This window comes from Aspergillus japonicus (genome assembly GCF_003184785.1).
Source record: "Aspergillus japonicus CBS 114.51 unplaced genomic scaffold BO86scaffold_7, whole genome shotgun sequence".
In the NCBI taxonomy this organism is placed as follows: Eukaryota; Fungi; Ascomycota; class Eurotiomycetes; order Eurotiales; family Aspergillaceae; genus Aspergillus; species Aspergillus japonicus.
This window is the reverse complement of record NW_020291644.1, coordinates 402,220-423,402: the sequence shown is the minus strand read 5'-3', so window position 1 is coordinate 423,402 and position 21,183 is coordinate 402,220. Positions and strand designations below refer to the sequence as shown.

Here is a 21,183-nt window from a genome sequence, read left to right as displayed (position 1 = left end):
CTCCCTGTTTCACCGAACCAGTTCTGTTGCAATGCCTTTTACCTGAGAGCATGTTGCCCTTTTCCCCTGTAATTCTCTTCTCTTCGGCTCAAAGCCCTCGCAGGGTTATGCAATTAGGTTTGGCTTCATGGATATCGGCCAGCACAATGATCAGGATTTGAATGTCGCATCATCGGCGGATAACAACTTGAAAGCGCGCAACTACCGCTCAGGGAGATGTTAGCGCAGCATGAGGTTGGAGCAAGAAAGAGATAAAATGGGACCTCAATCAAAGAGGAGAAACTCATGGCTTCATGCATTGGGAGACTGCTGAAATGAAATTGTGACTGAGTTCGAAGCTTCTCATCTCGAAATGCTGTCACAGCATGTGTGGCAACGACTGCTAGAATGGATGTAACAGAACTGCAGACAGAGAGACAACCTCTGAAAGCCCAGCCAAGGCTGTCTTACCACAAACAGAGTCGAAACAAGGGTTCTGATCAAGACTTCTTCGATCGCGGGGTGGTGCTTGACTAGACAAGAAGCTATTTATAGTGCCCATCATTTAGCCAGGTAAGACATCTTAATATTGTCAGTCTCTGGACCACGTCTTTAACCCCTTCCAGAACAGTCTAAAGAGGTGTACAGGTGACCTCTGCCTTCGATCAAGTTCGAGTAGTTTGACGCCGATTTGCCCATCCTCATCAGGGGTTCTATGCTTTCGAAGGCCACAAGTTAGCATAATTCCGTGAAACCAGCTTCGCGCGTGACACCCCGAATGAACTCAGGGCAATGGGAAAGGACAGCTCACTACCGCAAGGATCATACAGCGAGAAAGCATTTATCAGCAGACGCAGGCTCAGAAACCCCGATCTCAGGCTCATCTACTTGAGATGGCATAGCCATGGGCTATGACGAAGGCATTGATGTTTGACAGGTACATCATTGTACACGTTTTGGTAAGCAAGCTGATACCCACATGTGTAGCGGCTCAGTGGGGGCTTATCGGTATGAGGGATATGATTGACTTTTGGATTTATCCTCCGATTTGTTCTCCAAGTTGATGGTGGTGAACAGAGCGCACTCAACTGGAGGGTGACCAGAGCTTATATCAACCCCAGCGAACAGGGGATTTTCGGAGTCATCTAGCACCAAATGACCACACATGAGTCGGAGTATTATCGCGCTCTCAGCTGCGAAGAGGTACAAGAGTGGTACAAATGCCAGAGTTTTTGCGACATTGCAATCAACCTTGCCGATTCTAGAAGTGATATAAAGACGACAAGCCGATAAACAAGTAGCAGGATAAGCACATCGACGTCAAGGAAACTTGAAAGTACACCTTGAGGCGTCACAATCAAGATGGGGAAGTTGTACAGTGGAGGTCAACGAGGGAGGGAGAGCAAACGGACACTGGCCGAGTGACGTATTACAGGTCCGTCACATGATTGAGGCTTTGAGGTAAACAGTAACAGGAACTCCCCAACTTCGCCCTAGAGGTGCTACACAAGCACTTCCTGTCAGCAGAGCTGGAGCTGGGATCACTGTACGCCTCATCTTGTTGTTCACGTTTATAAAGCACCTCCCATTTCTCCAATCGAGCAGAAGAAAGGATCATCGACATCCACTCTTCTTCCCTTGAGAACTACCGTGGTTCGATTGAGGTACGCCCACAAAACAACCAAGCAAGCAAGAAATCCACTTGAAAAACCTGCAATCATGCTTCCATCTACCCTCCATGTCAGAAGCCTTCTAATACTCCTTCTCATCTCCATAAGCTCCGCCATGTCTCTCACCCGCTATTCCAAACCCGTTCCCTCTGGGGCTATAGTGGCAGAGACCCGCGAGCAGCTCAACCAGATCACCTTCGAGAATCAATACACGCTTCTGCACGAAGAAGACGGCGGCTACATGCTGAAGCATACCGAAGACGGGACTGTGGTGGCAGTAGCTGGCGACGCTCTCTGCGCGGAGCTCGACAAGGTCTTTGCCGACCTCGACGCCAGGGAGGCTGCAGAGGACAACCAGGAGGATCAGCAAGGTGGGGACTCCAGCACCGGCGGCTACGGCAACGGTGAATCGCGGCGAACTGCGAATGACATCCAGGCGGACGATAGGCTGAACGCTTGTGCTCATCGCAGATGCTTCAACTCGGTGATCTGTATAACTTATAGAGACTGTCACATCTGCTCCTCTCGGAATGTGTGTATCTGAGGGGCAGAGTGATTCGTGTGATGTGTTTGATGTGTTGATATTTGAGTGGTGGGTGATGGCACAGTTTATTGTTAAGGACTTGAGGAAGGAAAATGGGAGAGTGGGGGACAAGCTGGTCTCTTGTTGTTGCTGCTCTCGTGCCACGGAGTGTTTCGGTAATTTGGACCGGGCAGGGCATCTCCGAAGCAGTCAGCCAGGACAGCTTTTACAAGTAATTGGAAATTATGACAACCTTGGTTTCTGGCCGTGATAACATTTTGTAATGTCGCTCATTGATAATAGGAAGATCAATTCTGGCCCTGACAACCAATAGCAGCCATATGGCTGCCAAATGTATTTGGTCTATTACTTGGCCATTGTTACTGGAAGCTTTAGGAAGGCTTGTCATTTCTGGCGAGTCCCTGCTTCAAGAAAGCGTCATTACTAAGAGCAATAAGACAGATGCAGATATGTCATTGGAACGGGAAAATTTTTGAATTGGCTGAAATCAATGCAAAGTTCAAATTAGAGGCATAAAGGCATCTTGTGTATGCGCAATGTATCTAGACCAAGCCCCTGGAGATATCACGTGTCTAGTCTTATAGCTGCTCAACACGACATCCTTCGTTGCTTACCCACGCGCTTCCAGGTCCAATAAGCGCTCCGGGGAAGCTTTTCAATGTGCTCACAGAACAAGTTGAAAGTCTCCTCGGTCATGTTTGTAGGACGTTCACCAGCCAACTCAAAGCTATGGATGGTGTCACTGTACTTGGCATACGGCAGTGTGAAGACATTCTCCATATTCATGAGATGCTGATGCAAGATAAAGAATGCTTGATAAGGCGTGATGACTCCCACCAAAATGGCCTGCTCCGCCAAATCTCTGAATGCGGCGAAAAATCCGTCAAATGATCTATAATCGAAAGGATCCATGTAGATAGTTGACCACCAGAGATGAGTAACTATCTCCAGGCTAACACGGCTCACAACGTCCCTGACAGTATTGATAAAGTCTTCTGGAAGCCGTGGCTGGCGGCGAACGAAGATGGGGTCTTCGCAGATGGCAGGCGAGGTGTGAAGGTGCAGCCAGGAGAAGATCACGTTTGCCTGTTGTTCCCAGTATATGTAGTCATACTCATCGGGAGCAGGTCTTGGAGCGCGGGGATCGATGTAGTCTTCCAGCTGCCACGCCTCCAGTTCTCTATGGACGTCGTCGAGCCATCGAACAAAGTTGCTATAGTCGCGGAGTTCTTCGATGGGTGCAAGCAGTTGATACTCCCGGTCTTCGTGAGTGGGAGCTACTTCCTTGGAAAGTTTACGTCTCTTTGGTGGGGGTAGCAGGTCGGTCATATTGTGTACTGCGAATGATCAACTAGAGCTGGCACTGCGGGAGGATGTTGTAACGTTGAAGTTGGGTTGAGATGCACCGACAGAAAGCGTCGCATTCTGTAGCCTTTATATCACAATAAATCGATTGCGCCCGGCCATAGTGTCCAGATCTGACAAAGATAGTCACATTGCTGAAAGAATGTCATTGTTCCTGTTACTTGAAACCAACTGCATTTGTTTCGGAACATACGTGCGAAAGAGGGTGTGTCATCTGCGTGCTGCTGTCACCCGACCTGACCCTGCAGTGCTGGCAGGTGGCCATTGCTCTCTTTGAGCTTATTTATGTGAACTGTCTCCCACATTCAACAGCAGATACAAAGACCAGAAAGATTGAAGCAATGAAACTGTTGCCGAAGGGGAAGTTGAAATCCTTTCAATGAATGTTGATTGTTGTTTCTTTATACTTCGGATCATCTGATTGCCGCGCTCTGATTGGTCAAGCGCGGACGGGACTGCGATCGCGACTGTTTTTGGAGATCCGATTTTTGTCCGACTTTCTTCGCCTTCTTCCATCCTCCAGGCTAACCTCAACCCTTTCCTCTTCCTCTCTCCGCGTCTTCACCCCTTCTTTCACCCCTCCCTTCCTCCCACCCTCCTACCGGACACCATGTCCAAGGCCACTTTCGCCGCCATCGCTGCGGCCAGTGCAGCCACCGGTGCCGGTCTGACGGCTCTCTTCTACTCATCCTCCGCTCCGCGACCCCAGCAACCTCAGCAGCAACAGCAACAACAACAAGTCCCACCACCTCCCTCTCCCATCGCTGCGCCCTCCCCCGCCGCCATCCGCCCTCCCGCTCCTCCCTCCCTCACCCCTAAGCCCGCCACCGCCGGCGGACTCTCCCCCGTCGACCCGACAGGCATCTACCAATATGGCTTCCCCGGCCCCGTCGCGGACACACTCATCTCGGCGCCGCTGGCGGGCGCCTACGACCGGCGCACGCGCAATCCGTCGTGGGTGGCGGAACACATCACGCCGCAGTCGCTGGCGATGAAGAACGCGGACCGCAAGAACAGCACGTTCTTCGAGGACGCGACGATCCCGCCGATGTTCCGGGCGAAGCTGTCGGACTACTTCCGGTCCGGGTACGACCGGGGCCACCAGGTGCCGGCGGCGGACTGCAAGTGGTCGCAGGAGGCCATGGACGGGACCTTTGCGCTGAGCAACATGTGCCCGCAGGTGGGCGAGGGCTTCAACCGGGACTACTGGGCGCACTTCGAGGACTTTTGCCGCGGCCTGACCAAGAAGTACCCGTCGGTGCGCGTCGTCACCGGCCCCCTGTACCTGCCCACCCGCGACCCCGCCGACGGCAAGTGGCGCGTCTCCTACGAGGTCATCGGCAACCCGCCCAACGTCGCCGTGCCCACCCACTTCTACAAGGTCATCTACGCCGAGGAGGGCCCCGCGGCGGCTGGCAAGGTCGCCCTCGGCGCGTTTGTCCTGCCCAATGCCCGCATCCCCAACGACAAGCGTCTGGCCGACTTTGAGGTGCCCCTCGAGGCTGTGGAGCGCGCCAGTGGCCTGGAGTTCGCCGCCAAGCTGGAGGCCGGTCGTCGGAAGCGTCTGTGCCAGGAGACTAAGTGTGATATCGTTGTGCGCGAGTTCAACAACGCCTCCAAGCGTTCTTAATGTGGGATGTAGTCAGGTCTAGTTACCTGAAAGGTTGGAAGAAGGTAGATGGGTGCCGGGTTTTATGTACTCTAGATGTGTTTGGGTATCATATCAGCATTATTCCCTCGTCCGCGCGGCTTTTCGAATGTCGGACATGTATATGATTTTTGGTTTGTCAAAAAACAGCTCCCTTTCTCCAAGCTGTGTATCCCCGGTGCTCCACTCCAAATCTATAATGTACAGTACACTCGGAGAAACCCGACTTCTCGCTCCCATGCAATGAACTTCAGCGAGCTTCAGCATTGAAAAGCGACCCCCTCTTTTGTCGCCACATTCCCGCCCCGCCCAGCAAAGCCCGTCCCCTCCGAACTAATCTCGACCAACCCGGGCGAGATCACCTCCTTATCCTTCTTCTTTTTCTTACTCGCGCTCGCAGACCCTTTCGTCTCGGGAGTGATGTCCGTCTCGCAGACATAGCAAAGGATCCGGCCGTGTAGCGCCGCGGTCTGGTCCTGTTCCTCCTTGGTGGCGTGCGGATCTGGCGCGTCGTGGGGGGTCATGAATTTGTTGACGCAGGGTTGACAAATGACATGTCCACAGGGTTTGGTTACTACCCAGGTAAAGTGACCCAGTCAGTCTACGTATAAGCGCGCCGGGGGGGGGGGGGAGCGGGAAACAAGAGAGAGAGCGAGGAGGAACTTACACATAGCTTTCAGCCCGTTCGTAAACGTCTTCTTGCAACTAGGACACACCCTCGTAGTTTCACCCCGGGAGCCCTTCTCCTCGGTGAAATGCACATCCACCAATGCCTTGAGCGAGTATCCATGCTTATTCGTCTCCGTGGAAGCGGGACAGATGGGTGTCAACTTGACCGTCTTATTCGCAGCGATCTCATCCGGGTCAGTCGAAGGCGTCAAGCTCGGGACCCAAAACGAAGGTAGGGCGGATTTCGCGTCCTAATGCAGCAGAAAGAGGTTAGCAAGCCTAGACCACCCCACCATCAAGATGCAGAATAAAAGAAGAGAGAAAAGAAAAACAAACCTTTTCCCTCCTCAACTCCTCCCTCAACCTCTCCTGCTCCTCCCTCGCAACCTTGGCAACAACCTTCTCATCCAACGCAAACACCTTCTTCCTCTTCCCCTCCCCATCGACAGCATCCCGGTTAGCCTCCTCAACCTTCCTCTTATTCCCACCACTCCCCCCGCTGGCCACCAAAGCAGCAGAAGAAGGCGTCCCCGACCCCCCACCCACAGCCACCGCCTTCTGGACCTTTCCCGCCCCCACCGACGAAGCACCCGCGGCCTCGAGCCCCATACTGACCCGCTCAAACTCCCGCAACTCCCGCCCCTTCACCTCCTCCAGCGCGCGCGCCTCCTCCTCCGCCAGCCGCTTCCGCGCCTCCTCGCGCGACTTCTCCAGCCGCTTGATCTCCTGCCGCTGCGCCAGCAGGTCGCTGATAGCGCACTCGCGGCAGAACAGGTCACCCGCCGTGGCGCAGGCGACGACGGGGGCGCGCGCCGGGCGGAGGCACAGCCGGCACGACCCGAACGGCAGGAAGGAGTCGCGGCCGATCACGCTGCGCTTGGTGCCCCAGGCGGAGCGGAGGAGGGAGCGCTCGTACGCCGTGAAGTGCGGGAGGGAGGTGTTGCGTTTGGAGTGCGCCATTTTCTTTGCCTCCGGTGGTTCGTGTTCAGATATTCAGGGAAAAAGGTTCGGAGGGTTGGCGGCGAAAATTGTGGACCGTGGTGGATGGGTTGTTGGTTTGGGTTTGCATGCGCCGAGTCCGATTGACTGTGGGTTGTGGGTAGTGGGTTAGGTAGTGGTTTGATGGTATGGTGGTAGTGAGCACCAATCCTGGAGGAAGTGGAGAACTGAGAGTTACTCTTCCGAGTTCGAGTAGAGTCGAATTGATTGACTGATCAGGGCGGGTAGAGCTTCGAAGCTCATGAAGCGATACTATCGCGGAGAGAGGTGACGCTGCGGCGAGCGAGCGGGCGGGCGGCGGCAGCAGAAAAGCGCGCTCTCGGAGACTGCGGTGCGGTGATTATGTCATGCTGTCACATGCTTGAGGTAGAGAATCTATAGTCTGGATGTATACAATCTTGCATAAGGAGATGGAAGCGCTTTATGGAGAGGTTATAAGAATATATACTGCTGCACATTGCTTGAGGGATCATATGCCAGAATAGGGGAGCCAGAAAGCTCCCTTGCCAAGCAATATGTGGGCGTTCACTCTTGTACTCGAGTAAATGAATCTTGAAGCCCGAGCCTTGCGGGATTATATACCCAGGCATTATTCTCCCACTTTGATCGATCCTGTATCTTCCTCCGCTTCGACGTCTTCATGAGTTAATTTCCGCTGCTTTTCTTCGCACATGCGAAGAGCAATAAAGGTATCGAATTGTCTTACTAGATAACTAGATGCCAATATCCAATTCTTTAACCCCAAGGCCTTGCACACTCTCTACATGGACCTTACATACCCTACAACTGCACTGTTTACTACCTAGATGGTAAATCACCAAGTACTGTACATAAATAAACGGCGTGTAGATCTATATTATATGCTATTCTGTACTTGATAACCTCCATCAGCCTGATATTGAAAAAAAGGATCTACCCTTGGTAGAGTCACTAAGACTTGAAAATATCACTTTTGATAATATGATTCACCCTCCCACTCCCTTGCCTACCCAGGGTCGCTTTTCTACCACCTTACTCATTTCTCCTCCCTCTCCCTCACTCTCATTTTTTCTCTCATCTCCACCACACTTCTAAGTTTTCTTCAGTCAATCAGAAACTAATATCACCGCGCCTCTCTCCCTCTCACAGTGTCCATCTCTCTCTCAGAATCCTCAAGATGACTTCAACTCACTCCAGGCGACACCACCCTCTCGTCCCCAGCGATCACCCTCTTGGGCCCCAATACCGACAAGCGTATCCATCTACCGGTGCTCGAAGTCCTGGACGAGAGCCCTCACGCGATGGATAAAGCCAAGGCCGACCAGGAGGACGTTCCGCCCTCCGTTATCATCGAACTTCTCTGCTGTGGTCCCCGCGCGAGACGCCAGTGATCATGCGAATGTACTGCCAAATCCCGCACACCGGCATGGAACGGAAGCCAGCAAGCCAACGGGCTACTCAAGCCACAGAGGCAGTATTCCCCCAAGCGACTGAATTGCCTCGCGACGTCCAAGAAGCTCGCCGAGGTCAAGTGCGAGCACTCGCCGGTTCTGATCAGCTCCGCTCAGACCAAGCAGGGACCCGAGGGCTGGGTACCCGGTGGCTATACTTTTTATATCAGACTTACCACTGCTATTGAGGGAGGAGATACTATTTAGCTGGCAAGTTATGTTACTGGTGAGGGCGCTTTTTACAAGATGTCGCCTCAGCAGAGAGAGAGCCTCTCTGGCTTGTTAGCTTCGTGGATGGAGACTTCGAGACAACGGAGACAGAATGGGAATGGGATGATAAGGAGTTTGATTGCTGGTATATCTCGGAGGGATGTTATGAGGAGGAAGTCTGCTATTGGGACAAAGATGAGCGTGGTCGTGGGCAATGCAGGCCAGGCTCATCGTCCGCCGCGGCCATGTCGGAACTTCCGCTCAGATAGCCTCACCTGGCTGGTTATCACTTATCCCTGTCCTTGAAGTCATGGACGCATACTCTTGTCACCGGTTCTTATCATCTTACAATTAGAAAACACGTTATTGTCGATTCTGGTTCCATTAATAAGACTTGTGCACGTACATATTTGTTCATGAAAACAAGCCTATCTTCGTCAAAGTCAAAGACGCATTGAATATGCTGTAGATGCTACCCGTTTAGAGATATACCTAGACCATCAACCGTCAAATCTAATAGACACGATTGCCGTGTCTAAAATTATCATTGTCTTTGATAGCTAAAATCTTAGATTACCTTTCATGGAGCATCAAGACTAAGACTTTTTTGTATGTCATCTCAACAGAATGAGTTGTGACAGAGGTGCCCCTGCTTCCTAGTCATCTAGGACTTACGTCCAAACAGAAAAGACATCAGTGATGATGAATGATGTAAACCATCTATACCTGTCGTATGCCAAGTACCATGCATGAAGAAGAATTTAAACAGAAATATATGACGCCGAAAGCAAAATAATTGACAAAAAAAATTGATTTATGTCTCGTTATTCTTAGATTAGCAAATAAATCAACCTCCAAACCAAGTAAAAGGAGATATAATTGCAGCTCTAGCCCATCTATAGACCAGTGTACCACAGATACTCCGACTTCCGATAGAGCCGAATCACCCGGAGCAGCTGCGGATGCTGAGGCAGGGCCTGCATATCACCCTCGGTGCGGTGGAAATGGTCCACATCCGTCGGGGGCAGCCAGGGACTGCACACCGCGGGGCATTCCCGTCCGTGGGGGCATGGCCGCAGCCCCGCCGCCCGCAGCGCCCAGATGGCGCGGTCGATCTCGTGGTCGGGGATGATCCACCCCGGGGGCGTGTAGCTGCAGGAGACGGACGGCACGGGGCCGAATTCCATGCCGAACTCATGGGCCGACGGCCAACCAAACAGACGGTGGGGGATCTCCGTATCTGCGAGGATCCGGTCCACGAAGTTGTAGCTTTCGCTCTGGAAGTTGTCGGTCACGGCCATCTCTGGGAACACTTGGTTGGTTTTTTGTGTCAACTGGGGTTACCTTGCAATGGAATGGATTGGTTCGAAGGTTAATTGGAGGCATTGGGATTTGAAGTTCGATCCTTATTTATATTAGCGATCATGAGGCTCAGATGTTTCAATATTCCAGGAAATTGCCAGCTGGAGTGACGATCACCGGGGGATGTTCCGAGAATCAAAGCTCGACATGAATTCAGGTGGATGTTGTGCTGGTTAGTCCCTCTTGTCGATCTGGTGCTGAGTCTTATGATTCGAATTATTCATCGCGGCGATCTTTCTGTCCTGTTCCACGGTGCTAGTGTTTGCTTGCATTGGAGATAGTAATCAGGAGGGAACGAAGATTGTCAGCAGTGACGCTGGAACGGCTTAACGCGCTGTCTTCTTTATTGCGGCAAGTTAGATCGCATCCTCATGTCGCACTGCATTGAAAATCTCCGACAGAGTCAGGGGAATCGTTCATTGCCAAACTTGCGTAGAGTATCCACTCTAACTCCGGATTCCGAGTCGGAAAACCACGCGAGGTGGAGAAAGGAAGGCGTTCACGGACGCGCCGGCCCGCTTTCCCACCGCTCTCTGTTTCACCCCTCAGGCTCCCCTTGGCCAACTTCAACTTCCCAACATGCCTGATCCCTCCATAACCCCAGCTAAGCGACAAAAAGCATATGCTAAGAGATCTAAGTCGGGATGTCGAACCTGCCGGTTAGTTCTTTATCTATCTTAATCCCAATCCTCCCCTCTGTGACCTCGTTCAATCAACTCACCCTGGATCCTCCGCCTTTCAAGATACCGTCGTGTCAAATGTGACGAATCTCCTGGAGCGTGCAAACGATGTACCTCAACAGGGAGACAATGTGACGGTTATGATTTGCCCCCAGTTTCTCACAAGCCCTTCTTTGCTACAAGGACTAGCATTCCTCAGCTCACAGCACCTGGCATCCTGACTGCTTTGACCTCAGAGGAGCGACGTGGCTTCAGCTTCTTTCAGCATTGCACTGTCCCTACCCTAGCCGGCTTCTATGACTCAGTACTATGGGAAATGTTGAGCTTGCAGATTGGTCATGCCGATCCGGCCGTCTGCCACGCTTCCATTGCGCTCAGCGCTGTGCACTCCGGCGTCCAAGCGCGCAAGAGGGAAAGCTTACTACACCAAGCTAAGTCCGAGAGCGGGCGCTGGCAACAATTCGCTTTTGAACAAATGGGACGGGCGTTCCAGCTACTTCGGAGGCGACACGCTTCCCAAGATCCACAGTATACCGTCACAGTGCTCTTATGCTGTCTTCTTTTCGTGGCAGCAGAATTTACCCTAGGGCACTACGACAATGCCTTCCGACACTTGCGGAGTGGCCTCAGAATCCTGCGAGACCAACAAATCAGAGTAGCGAGTGGTGTGAAGACACCACTAGAGCCCTCTCTGACTCAGACCTTCGCGCATCTTGACAATCAGGCTGGCTGCTTTGGCTCCGAAGGGCCCATCCTGGTCATAGATGACGATGCCACGCTCTACTCTGACTTGCATTCGTGCAGCAACGTCGAGAATGGCCGCTGGACTGTTTCGGAAGTCCGTCAGATCATGGAACCGCTCGCCAGTGCTGTGGTTCGGTTCTGCCGGCGGCAGGCTAGAACGGGCTACCACGAGTCTGAGTCAGCAGTGAGTGAGCAAGCTTGCATTATCCATCGCTTGAGCTTATTCCTGCTGTTCACGACCAATCTCAACAAGCAACCGGGCCGGGTGCTTACTGCCAAAGAAAACCGAGGCTTGAAGCTTCTCCAGCTTGAAGCGCACGCGCTTAGGAACGCGCTCCTCAGCCTCCCGGTGATGACGCGACAGCCGCAATTCCACGAGTTCACCGATGATTTCGAGATCATGCTGGCTCTCGCCACAGAGATTCAACAATCCGAGAGGGATCCCCAAGACCTCCCACAAATAAGTCTTGACATCGGCGTGATCCCACCGCTGTATGCCATCGCGAAGCGCACTGTTGATTCTGAGCAGCGGTGGCGAGCGATCCGATTGCTGCAGTCCTACCCTCACCAAGAGGGTCCGTGGAGTGCGAGTCTGCTATCTCGTGCTCTCACTAAATCGATGCCCGCAAAATCGTCATTTGCCGCCAAGAGCGCAGAGGACGCAACGGGAACAGTGGTCGCCGTGGGCGTACGCGACTGAAGCAGACGCGTACCTGCTTTGAGGGTGTCCTGACTATTGCCCCCGTTCGGATCTGTACACGCATACCGTTCCGTATCCGAGGCCTGCAGAAAAAAATGATCATTCGAATCGGATGAATCGATTTTCGGGACGGTGCTGAGTATCAATGCCCCAAGGGGCCGTGAGCAGCAAGGCTGGCACCGTGTTGCTCCAAGCTACCTGCAGTTGTAAACCCCGACTCCTTCCTCCGATTTGCGGCGAGCGGAGGTTTACTGCCTTGAGCTAAATTGCTCTCCGCGAAACAACATTCAATAGCCTGGCAAAAACCTCGAGGTTATTATTTCAGCGAGACTTAGACCTCGATACTGAGAAGATGAGTTCTGTGGAGTCGATCACAGCTGCAAGCGAGGAGCATATCAGGCTGAATCATCTGCAACTTGTAAAGTAGGCTTTCAGTATTCCGGTCACTAGTAAGGCCGCATCTACAAGACGTTACATGTACACTTCATATATGAGTAATAGCGATGCACAGTCGTGATGCAAAGACCAAACGCAGAAGCCTAACTATTCAGAGTCTCGAAGTGAATACTGGTAGGGATGAAAGGCGGTGAACGATGATTGAAGCGGGGGCGGGAATCGCCGCCGCGCGCAGTCCCTGGGAAGTACTACTGTAGTCTGCGCACTCCCTCCACAAGGAGGTCGTCTCATTCCTATTTAGGACTGGTCACACCCTAATTCTGCCGGCAAAAGCCACCACCGCCAATTCCTCAATTGTACCATACATTTTTGCTCTTTCCTCCCACTGTAAGTACCTACCCAGTAGTGACTGTAGTTCTTGATTTGCTTTAGAGACTTGCCACAGCCAGAGCATTTTTAGGCCAAGGAAAATACCCCATTTTGTGCGGGCCAAGTACTAAGGCGCGGCCTATGAATCCGGCAGGAAAGGATTTTGTACTGCAAATCTCGGATGGTTAATAATCTGAGAACAGCAAAGTGGGCTTTTTCCTTTCCTGCCAAATCTGTTTTCTAAGATCAATGCAGCCTCTTCTGACACATTCATAATTACTAAGTTACTTCAATTCACATGAAGTTGATGGACTTACTTTGCCCTCCTATAATGTGCTGCACCGCCAGGAGGACATTTCCTTCGTACCACCGTAACTCCATCTCTTCTCGAGACTTCCTTTGATTTTCTGTTTCCCTCTTTCGAAATAGTCAAGTGCGCTATGAGAGCTGCGACCTGAGTACAACCCATGCTGATGCTCAGCCTCTATGCCGTTTCTGTAAGGGCACGACCGCTGTCGTACTGGTGTAGCTGAACATCCGAGCTCCCCCGCGATGACGGGGTTCGGACGCGGTGAAACCCCGGCCGTTTACCTGTCGGAGTGGATTGTGGATAGGCAGGATATGAAGCCCCTCGACTGTGCTGGTCTTGTTTCATGAACAGTTGACGGAAGGAAGCCATGCAAGCGACGATGTTGGCTGTGAGAAATGGCCGATATCGGGCTTGTATTAGCTATACGCCACCAGATAGAAGTTTGGGAGAAGCGGAAGGATGACACCGATAGTAAAGATGGGAAGGGTGGTATATACCAACGGTGGCCTCAATAAAACTCCACATCCAGAGCCAGGAGATATCCGAATTTTGGTTCCGACGGGCTACCACGGCTACTCGGACCACCGCCACGATGATGATGACGACGGCTACCGAGAGAATAGCCATCAAAATTGCTTTGCGACGGACCGGAATACGGACATTCCAGAGAAGAGTTATCGGCAGGCTGATTACTATGTGGTCAAACAACGTGTTATGCGCGTTAGTCTGCTGGGTTTTTGCTCTCGAAAAGATTTCAGATTTCCGGACAATTGGGCTCTTACTGCAAAGATCGGTCACCACATCTAAGACTAGATTCGTGACTAGGGTTCGGAATTCGAATTGCACAGCGGCTTTCTGTGTACAGTGCTCTAGAGATGCCGCAACCAGAGATCATCGCGAATTAGCGATAAAAGTTGCTAATCATATGCGTTACGGTGATGAATCGCGTGGAGTGGTCTCGGTACGTACCCAGGATGTATGCTTCGTTGTTTACGAGACAGTTGTACTCGATGTCCCCAAGACAAACGAAGTACGTCCCCGCCACAAGACCCACCACGCACCAGAACCAGATGATCCAGGAGCGGTCTGTGCCGGCAATCCGGCGGAAGAAGATCAAAAATGAGGCCTTGATCGACCATAAGCAGGTGTAAAAGAGAATCAAGATGGCGCATTCCGCCCTAGCTAGTCGCGAAAGCCGAGCCATCACCTCCACTGTGGGCTCGGCCAAGCCATCCTCCAGCGCGAAGATGTAATACATCGAGTTGAGCTGAGTTTGCCAGGTAATGGCTTGGGCCAGGAGTATCAGCCACGCGCCGATGGCAAAGGCATCGTCAAGCCAGAGGCGGCGAAAGGCCGCAAGACGGGCTATTGTACGAGTTGCTATGAACAGGAAGGAGATCGAGGTTGCGCCCCATACAAAACCCTACAAACACCGGTCTAGTTTTAGTCAATGTCTGAATAACGAAGAAAAGGAATCAAGGAAGTGTGAGCTGTTACGACATACAATAAATGCCGGCCCTGATACTTTGGCACTGGTGTCGGTCTGGAAATTCGTCATAGTAGGCAAAGAAATCAATAAGAGAGCAATGTATTTAAAATGCAAGTCGAGAAAGTCAGTCAAGGACCCACTCCGCTGTCAGTGATACCGACGAAAGTTGATGGGAAACAGGAAGGGAAGAGAACTTGGGCCTCAGCACAGGCCGATGCCTCAAATCGTAGCCACCACTTCAAGTTAAATATGGTTGACATCTTCAGAAATACGTCCAGCGCCGTTAACCCTGGAATCTCAGAGGCACAGCAGTTGGTCTGTGGGGGCGAAAAGAGAGAGCAGAATAGCCCATCCGGGATCTAGAAGCTCTATTATCATAGCCGCGTTCATGAAATGCTTGCCAATCTATCCTGTACCTTAACCCCCAGCGCTTGCTTGAAAGGTGGGGGCAGTGTCCGACTGTTTGGTCACTTGCAGGGTGACATTTTACTCACCTGCAAGAACACTGTAGATAGTCCTCTACCGGATTCGGGCTAACGGAGCGGGGTTTAGAAATTGTTTGCTATGTAAAAAGGGTACCAGATCTGAGGAGCTCAGAGATTAGGGCGAGGGGGCCTCAGAAATACCCATAATCCTTCTAATACCCCCAGAGCTTTTTTGATCATATCTACCCTTTTTTAAATAACGTATGTTCAAAGAGAAATGATCAATTCCCTTCTTGAACCAGTGTTAAGGTCGTTTTTTTTAGGACCGAAATCCTTACTCTAGGACTCTATATTCGAGAACACCTTGGACTATTGCTCTGGATTATGGGTGTTCGGATATGTATCAAGACTAAGAGTAGCTGTATTGAAAGTAAAGAAACATTGGAAAATCCCAGTCATTCTAACCTCCTCCGAAGTGTCACATATTTCTGACCCCCTCGGACTAAATTCTTACCCCCTCAGAGCTCGTAGCTCTACGCGAAAGAAAAAAAAAAAGATTGAGGCTTGTGCTTAGACCACACTACCAGTAAGGCCCGTGCAAAGCAAAGACAAGATGAGAATAGGGGCGGGCCGAGCCTAGTGACTCCAACCCAAGATGGGGAATTTCAAATTGTCTCAGAAACCCAGCGGCTTATTAGCCGCTAAGCTATGAGCCCATTTCTTTTCTTGGCCCCATGCAGCAAAAGGAATCATATGCCGGTTGCACAATGCATGCACCCTCCATCTCATACCCCGCTTTCTTTCTCCCATCCCACCCATGACAGGACGTGCGCTATTATCTGAGTGGTGGCAAAACACAGGGATCGACCGTCGCTTATGCATGTCAGACATAACATGCCGGGAATCCATGCAAATGGTCTGACAGTTGCCGCGTCACATTTTAAGGCTTGGTCCCGTTCGCTGTGCTTACCCCGTCTTCTTCCTCGTCTACAGCCTGTTCTCTCTGCTGTGCCACCCGTTTGGCATTGAGCGGCTCCATCCCGCAAGTGCATAGCACAGAGGCGCAGACACAGCCTACTGCAAAGAGCATCACATGCGACACAGAGGTGCACCAGATTTCCCGAAGTTTGTGCAATGCATCGGCTGATGGAGCAAGGGCAGCAAGATTTGCCGCACCCCAGGACATCACTCGCTCAGGAGAAAGCTCAGGAACTTGAAGAGGTACCTCATGAAGTATGTTGTTTAGTGCAATGGTCTGGCCAATGGCGATCGCTAGGGCCCTAGTGCAGAAGGTGAGTAAGTACGCCGCAGAGGTCATTGGAAACGTCGCAGTAGCTGTTGCTCACCCGCCCAGTTGCCATAAAAAGACTGCGATAGCTACAAAAGACCGCCCGTCAGTATTGTCTTGATCCAGTTATATAATGTGTGGAACGTACCATTGCCTGTGGGTATGTCGTCATCACTAAACTCTGATGGTAAGGTTTTGTTCTTTCAGTGGAAACTGAGAATTTGGAGGAAGATACAGGGGAAGAGAGGGAGGAGGGAAGAAGTAGAGCTCTGACTGAGCAAGAATATGGCGGGCATGGAGACTCACTGCAGGACCAGATTAACAGCTGTGTATGGCAGCTGCATAGCCACCCCCATGCCCGTTCCATGGACCACGAGTGCTGCTGCCCAAAATATGCGCGGGGAGTCGGTTTGGACCCTGGAGATAAGCACCGTCCCCGCTACACAGATTAGCTCCCCTACAATCATGTACGGGACCTGTTTAGTTGAATTCATCAGCATGATATCTCTTTTACGCGGTGTCCTGCTTGTCTTTCGACGACTTACATAATGGCCCCATTGGGTCACAATCCCACTTGTCGCGATAAGGGCAACCATTTCCGGAAGAAACACAGCAATCAAGTCCACACCACTTTGGATAGCGTTGGTGCCCTTGGTGGCCTGAAAATAGAACGGCATGTAGTATGTGACCTGCAGAATTGTCATCAGCATTAACAGTAGATGCGAGGGCTGGATCGACAGACAGCATAGGTCGCTGCCCCAAGGCAGAAAAGAACGCCCCCGCCAGTCCAGATAGACCGTTGCCGAAGTACGCGCAATGGTATCAACGCATCTTCTCCACGCCAGATTTGAATCAAGACGAATAGGATCAACAGCAGGCCGGCTCCTGTAAAGAGTCCAATCACAGTTGCTGAACGCCAAGGCTTCGTTTGGCCTCCCCACTGCAGGGCCAGCAACAAACAGCAGACGGCCGCCATGAATACCAGGCAGCCAATTGGATCCAGACGCCGAAGCTTTTCGCTGACCGCCAGGGATCTATTCTTGTTTTTGCTGCCTTGTATCCGCAGCACAAAAATCAAAAGAACGAATGTTATCGCCCCAATGGGCACGTTTCTGCAAATTCAGTGGTCGGTCAGCTTTGCACTCTCTTGCAGTCGTGGTTGGAAGGCGATGGTCATAGCGCAGGACACCCTATCGGGAAAAACCATACATCCAAAAGCACCAGCGCCAAATGCCGTGAGTGGTGAAGGCACCGCCAATAACCGGCCCAATGCACACAGAGATGACAAAGACGCTAATGACAACGCCCTGATAGAGCGGTCGCTTTTCCATCACAACTGTCATGCTGATAATGCTAAGGGCACCTTGCAGGATGCCGGCTGCTCCCATTCCTGCAATGGCTCGACCGACGATAAACATCCGCGAGCTGACGGCTGCAGCACAGAGGATCGAACCCACTGAATGAAGGAGAGGGGAAACCATTAGCATCAGATGCAGGTGCCGGGATCGTGCATGACTGACCTTCAAACACCACTAGACAAGTTCGGAAAATGACCTCGACATTGAAGTATTTATACATACTCCCATAGAGAGGCTGAAATGCGGTGATAGTGAGTAGGTACGCGCTCCCGTACCAGGCGACATCATCGAGAGCCTGAAAGTGAGAGGAAATGGAGGGAATCACGACACCAATAATGCTTGAATCCAGTGAGATGACAAACACACCAAGAAAAAGTGATAGTATCACGATGCCAAGTTTCCATCCTGATAGATATTGGGCCTTGGATGGAGTAGGGGCAGATGTGATCTCTGCTGAAGGCAGTGTTTTATCTGAAGCCATGCTAGGAGAGGGCGGGGCAGTTCTGCGTTGAGTGAAAGTGAAAGAAAGACAAGCGCTGACGGACACGGAGAGAGAATCGCGAGGACTAAAAGAGGGCCAAATATTTAAATCACCCTTCAATGATGGGTTAGCACTCTACTTTAGCTTTCCGGACAAGCCCTGCGATTTGCGACTGCAGGTACCCCTGTCCGACAACAGAACAAATGACTCGGCCGGCCACTGGGCAAGGCTGAATCCTTTCCGTTTTAGTGTCAACAGTCAGATTGAAAGCGGTTGAGAAGGATCTTTTGGTAGAATGACGGTTCTTGGTCGGATTTCTGTGTCGTCCTGCATGGCAACGGAGCCCACAGAGTCATGAACAATGGAGTTGGTTACGATTCCCTCAAGCAGCCACCGACAGCCTGGCTTACGAAGCGGCCTACTAGGTAGGTCCATATATGCCGCAATCTGATTGTCGGCTGTGCATCGACACCCCTGCTGGCCTGCATAGAGAACATGGTCATGTAGCTATTGACGCATCGCAATTCATTGTATTCAAACGGTCCAAGGCAAAGAGATCGCCGACTGCGCCTTCTTTGTGAAGGCTCTACCCAAGGCTCTATCCAATTGTGCGCCATGTAAGACATTGGACCTTATGGGGGCCGTTGTATTCTCTCCATGCGTAATGAAGCTCACAGCAGGTAGTGCATTTAGTAGACCTTTCGTCGTAATGCGGCTAAATATCGTATTTGAGAAGGCTTGTGACATCCCAACACCGTATATAAGCCTTCAATGTCTGCATGTTGTGAGTGTTCGAATGTTGAACTCGTAGACAAAGAAAAAACTCAACAGCCTAGTCAGCAAGCTTCATACACACATTGATTTGATTTGACTCAAAATGCTTCTCAGGTTGACGTCCGCTGTGAATCATGCGTTTGATCCAGTACGGGAACTGAGTCCTAATTACGTTCAAGGGGCAATTGTTTTGTTGGCGACTTTACTCAGTACCTGGGGTCTGTGGAGACTCTGGAGATTCACCATCCAACCACTTTTTCGGCCTAACGAGCCACTCGAACTCCCCTATTGGGTTCCTTGTCAGTACCAAAGCCCTTGAACTATGAAGTATCTTGTTCCTGACTTTTGCAGACTTTGGTATAATATGGCTGACCGCAAAGGCACTTGGATGGACGCTGAGATCTCAATTGCTTAGGGCATGCGGGTGCTTTTTTCGAAGATTGCCACCAGCTAATGAGAAGAGCTGTGTAAGTGACAGGCCCATGGCCATATCTCAGTGCTTCTTGAAACATGTAATTGACTCGCTTCAGAAAACAACTCGGGACACGCGAACCTTTTGCGTTAACCCTGGCCGGTGACCGATATTATGTAGTAACATCGCCGGCTGACATTCGCCCTTTTTTCGCCAATATCAACGCTCTGAGCCTGGATGGCTTCCTCAACCAGGTCTTGATTGGCTTCGGCTGTGGGGAAGACCGACTTCATACCCTCTGGCAGCGCAACCAGCCCGGCCCAATCAACCCCAAGGGTAAGAGCCTTATTCACTTGACGGAAGATCTCTTCAAGCAACATCTCCTCCCTGGACCGACATTTGACACTTTGTTGAGCCGATACCGTGGCGCCATCCAGGAGCTACTGTCCTGGAGTCAATTAGAGGCTACATATCCCACAATGACTGGTAAGGAGACGGAGGCTATATCGCTTTACGATCTGTGCTCCGATTTCTTGATCAATGCCACACAGATGACATTGTTTGACCCCGCTTTATTTGCCATTGATCCTGAAATGACAACCGAGCTGCGAACCTTCACCGATGAGTTCTGGCAGCTCATTTACCGATCCAGGTTCATTGACAGCACACGAGTTCGCCGCATTCTGGCCCAATACACTAAGGCGTTCAATGCCTACCTGCGACTACCGCCTCAGGCACGCGCCCGTGAGGCATGGGTGATCCGCACCTTGATCCAAACCTATACTGATCTAGGAATCCACGAAGATGACCAGGCAGCCATGATGGTGATGATTTACTGGACGTGAGTGCGCACCTCTCTCTTTCACGATTGTGTGACGATGAGGGTCCTGATGAGCAATATCTCTGCAGTGGCGATGCCAACGCATACAAGGCAGCGTTCTGGGTCCTGGCTCACATTCTATACGATCCGACACTACGAGAACTGATCCAGGAGGAGACAGTCCCAGCAGTGGGCCCGAATGGCAAGGTGGACATGGCCTATCTGCGTCAAAACTGCCCCCGGCTGTCATCAATCTATCACGAGGTGCTCAGGCTTACCAAGCGCGATGCGGTGCTTCGGCGAGTCGTCCAAGATACGGAGCTAGGCGGAAAGCAGTTTCGCAAAGGAAGTTTTGCAATTATTCCCTCTTGTCAGTTACACGACAGTCTAGAGACGTACGGGCATGATTCGTTGTTGTTCAACCCCGAACGCTTTCTGAAGCGACCGGAGCTGACTCAAGACCCGGCTTACTTCCCCTACGGCGGTGGAGTCTACTATTGTCCGGGTCGTCATTTTGCAACTTTGGAGATCTTCGCCTTTGTGGCGGTGATGCTGAACCGATTCGATGTCCATTTGGCGTGGCCGAAGCAGGAATTTCCACGTAAGGACGAGAGTGTGCTTACCTTTGGGATCTCAAGGCCATTGCCAGGAGATGATCTGTATGTGGTCCTCAAAAAGCCTGAAGATGCAGATGCCTAGTGTCGCTTGAAGTCCACGAGGAGAGATGTCAGCACAGCGGTGAATGATTTTATGCGGTATTTCCTTTTTTTTTTTTTTTTCTTTTTTTGCTTAGTTTTTTGCTTAGCTAGCTTATGTTACATCGTCCTGTTTTGTCTTCTTTGTCCGAACAAAGAAAAAAGAATTCACTTTACCCTCTCTCTAGGAGGGGGGGCGGCACAAGGCGCCTGCAGGCGTTGGGCTTAGGGCGGATGGAGCCATTATTAGTTGCCAATGGCCATCAACATGACAACATCCCTGCTAGCTACATTAGCCGTTGCTTTAGATCACTCGCAATTTTTGAACCTCTTTTTCTTTCTTTCTCCTTTATTTTTCTTTCAATT

General features: G+C 51.3%; 9 protein-coding genes across 9 annotated transcripts; 4 read left to right on the top strand and 5 right to left on the bottom strand.

Annotated features, from left to right (window-relative positions):
• Positions 1-1,488: 1,488 nt before the first annotated feature.
• On the top strand, positions 1,489-2,462 carry BO86DRAFT_386530 (uncharacterized protein). Its single transcript, XM_025671360.1, has 2 exons — positions 1,489-1,643; positions 1,758-2,462. The coding sequence occupies exon 2, from the start codon at positions 1,765-1,767 to the stop codon at positions 2,191-2,193; it is 429 nt and encodes a 142-aa protein (XP_025530885.1). The 5' UTR covers positions 1,489-1,643; positions 1,758-1,764; the 3' UTR covers positions 2,194-2,462.
• A 285-nt stretch (positions 2,463-2,747) lies between these two features.
• BO86DRAFT_386529 (uncharacterized protein) lies at positions 2,748-3,906 on the bottom strand. The gene has a single exon (XM_025671359.1). It carries the CDS (start codon positions 3,520-3,522, stop codon positions 2,782-2,784), a length of 741 nt encoding a protein of 246 aa, XP_025530884.1. The 5' UTR covers positions 3,523-3,906; the 3' UTR covers positions 2,748-2,781.
• Positions 3,902-5,331, top strand: BO86DRAFT_386528 (DNA/RNA non-specific endonuclease). The gene has a single exon (XM_025671358.1). It carries the CDS (start codon positions 4,169-4,171, stop codon positions 5,186-5,188), a length of 1,020 nt encoding a protein of 339 aa, XP_025530883.1. The 5' UTR covers positions 3,902-4,168; the 3' UTR covers positions 5,189-5,331.
• On the bottom strand, positions 5,302-7,125 carry BO86DRAFT_332288 (putative RING finger domain protein). The gene is made up of 4 exons (XM_025668775.1): positions 6,459-7,125; positions 6,212-6,374; positions 5,874-6,126; positions 5,302-5,780 (listed from the first exon to the last, which is right to left on the bottom strand). Exons 1-4 carry the CDS (start codon positions 6,833-6,835, stop codon positions 5,467-5,469), a joined length of 1,107 nt encoding a protein of 368 aa, XP_025530882.1. The 5' UTR covers positions 6,836-7,125; the 3' UTR covers positions 5,302-5,466.
• A 2,285-nt stretch (positions 7,126-9,410) lies between these two features.
• Positions 9,411-9,815, bottom strand: BO86DRAFT_376595 (uncharacterized protein; the record flags this gene model as incomplete). The annotated part of the gene is made up of 1 exon (XM_025670543.1): positions 9,411-9,815. One exon carries the CDS (start codon positions 9,813-9,815, stop codon positions 9,411-9,413), a length of 405 nt encoding a protein of 134 aa, XP_025530881.1.
• Positions 9,816-10,455: 640 nt separating this feature from the next.
• BO86DRAFT_453986 (Zn(II)2Cys6 transcription factor domain-containing protein) lies at positions 10,456-12,443 on the top strand (the record flags this gene model as incomplete). Its single annotated transcript, XM_025677029.1, has 2 exons — positions 10,456-10,535; positions 10,620-12,443. The coding sequence occupies 2 exons, from the start codon at positions 10,456-10,458 to the stop codon at positions 11,998-12,000; spliced, it is 1,461 nt and encodes a 486-aa protein (XP_025530880.1). The 3' UTR covers positions 12,001-12,443.
• Positions 12,444-13,249: 806 nt separating this feature from the next.
• Positions 13,250-14,633, bottom strand: BO86DRAFT_440362 (uncharacterized protein; the record flags this gene model as incomplete). The annotated part of the gene is made up of 5 exons (XM_025676202.1): positions 13,250-13,461; positions 13,573-13,767; positions 13,858-13,944; positions 14,045-14,498; positions 14,580-14,633. 5 exons carry the CDS (start codon positions 14,631-14,633, stop codon positions 13,250-13,252), a joined length of 1,002 nt encoding a protein of 333 aa, XP_025530879.1.
• Positions 14,634-15,929: 1,296 nt separating this feature from the next.
• On the bottom strand, positions 15,930-18,116 carry BO86DRAFT_305537 (uncharacterized protein; the record flags this gene model as incomplete). The annotated part of the gene is made up of 8 exons (XM_025667660.1): positions 15,930-16,269; positions 16,336-16,366; positions 16,426-16,451; positions 16,584-16,753; positions 16,823-16,966; positions 17,020-17,389; positions 17,487-17,733; positions 17,798-18,116. 8 exons carry the CDS (start codon positions 18,114-18,116, stop codon positions 15,930-15,932), a joined length of 1,647 nt encoding a protein of 548 aa, XP_025530878.1.
• An 877-nt stretch (positions 18,117-18,993) lies between these two features.
• Positions 18,994-20,821, top strand: BO86DRAFT_305631 (cytochrome P450; the record flags this gene model as incomplete). Its single annotated transcript, XM_025667662.1, has 4 exons — positions 18,994-19,189; positions 19,291-19,357; positions 19,421-20,143; positions 20,212-20,821. The coding sequence occupies 4 exons, from the start codon at positions 18,994-18,996 to the stop codon at positions 20,819-20,821; spliced, it is 1,596 nt and encodes a 531-aa protein (XP_025530877.1).
• Between the last annotated feature and the right edge of the window lie 362 nt (positions 20,822-21,183).

Coding starts and splice junctions, on each gene's coding strand:
- BO86DRAFT_386529 (XM_025671359.1), bottom strand. CDS start 3,522: ATGACCGACCTGCTACCCCCACCAAAGAGACGTAAACTTTCCAAGGAA.
- BO86DRAFT_386528 (XM_025671358.1), top strand. CDS start 4,169: ATGTCCAAGGCCACTTTCGCCGCCATCGCTGCGGCCAGTGCAGCCACC.
- BO86DRAFT_332288 (XM_025668775.1), bottom strand. CDS start 6,835: ATGGCGCACTCCAAACGCAACACCTCCCTCCCGCACTTCACGGCGTAC. Junction 6,375..6,458: donor CTCGAGGCCGCGGGTGCTTC/GTCGGTGGGGGC, acceptor TTTGGTGGCCAG/CGGGGGGAGTGGTGGGAATA. Junction 5,781..5,873: donor GAACGGGCTGAAAGCTATGT/GTAAGTTCCTCC, acceptor TTACCTGGGTAG/TAACCAAACCCTGTGGACAT.
- BO86DRAFT_386530 (XM_025671360.1), top strand. CDS start 1,765: ATGTCTCTCACCCGCTATTCCAAACCCGTTCCCTCTGGGGCTATAGTG.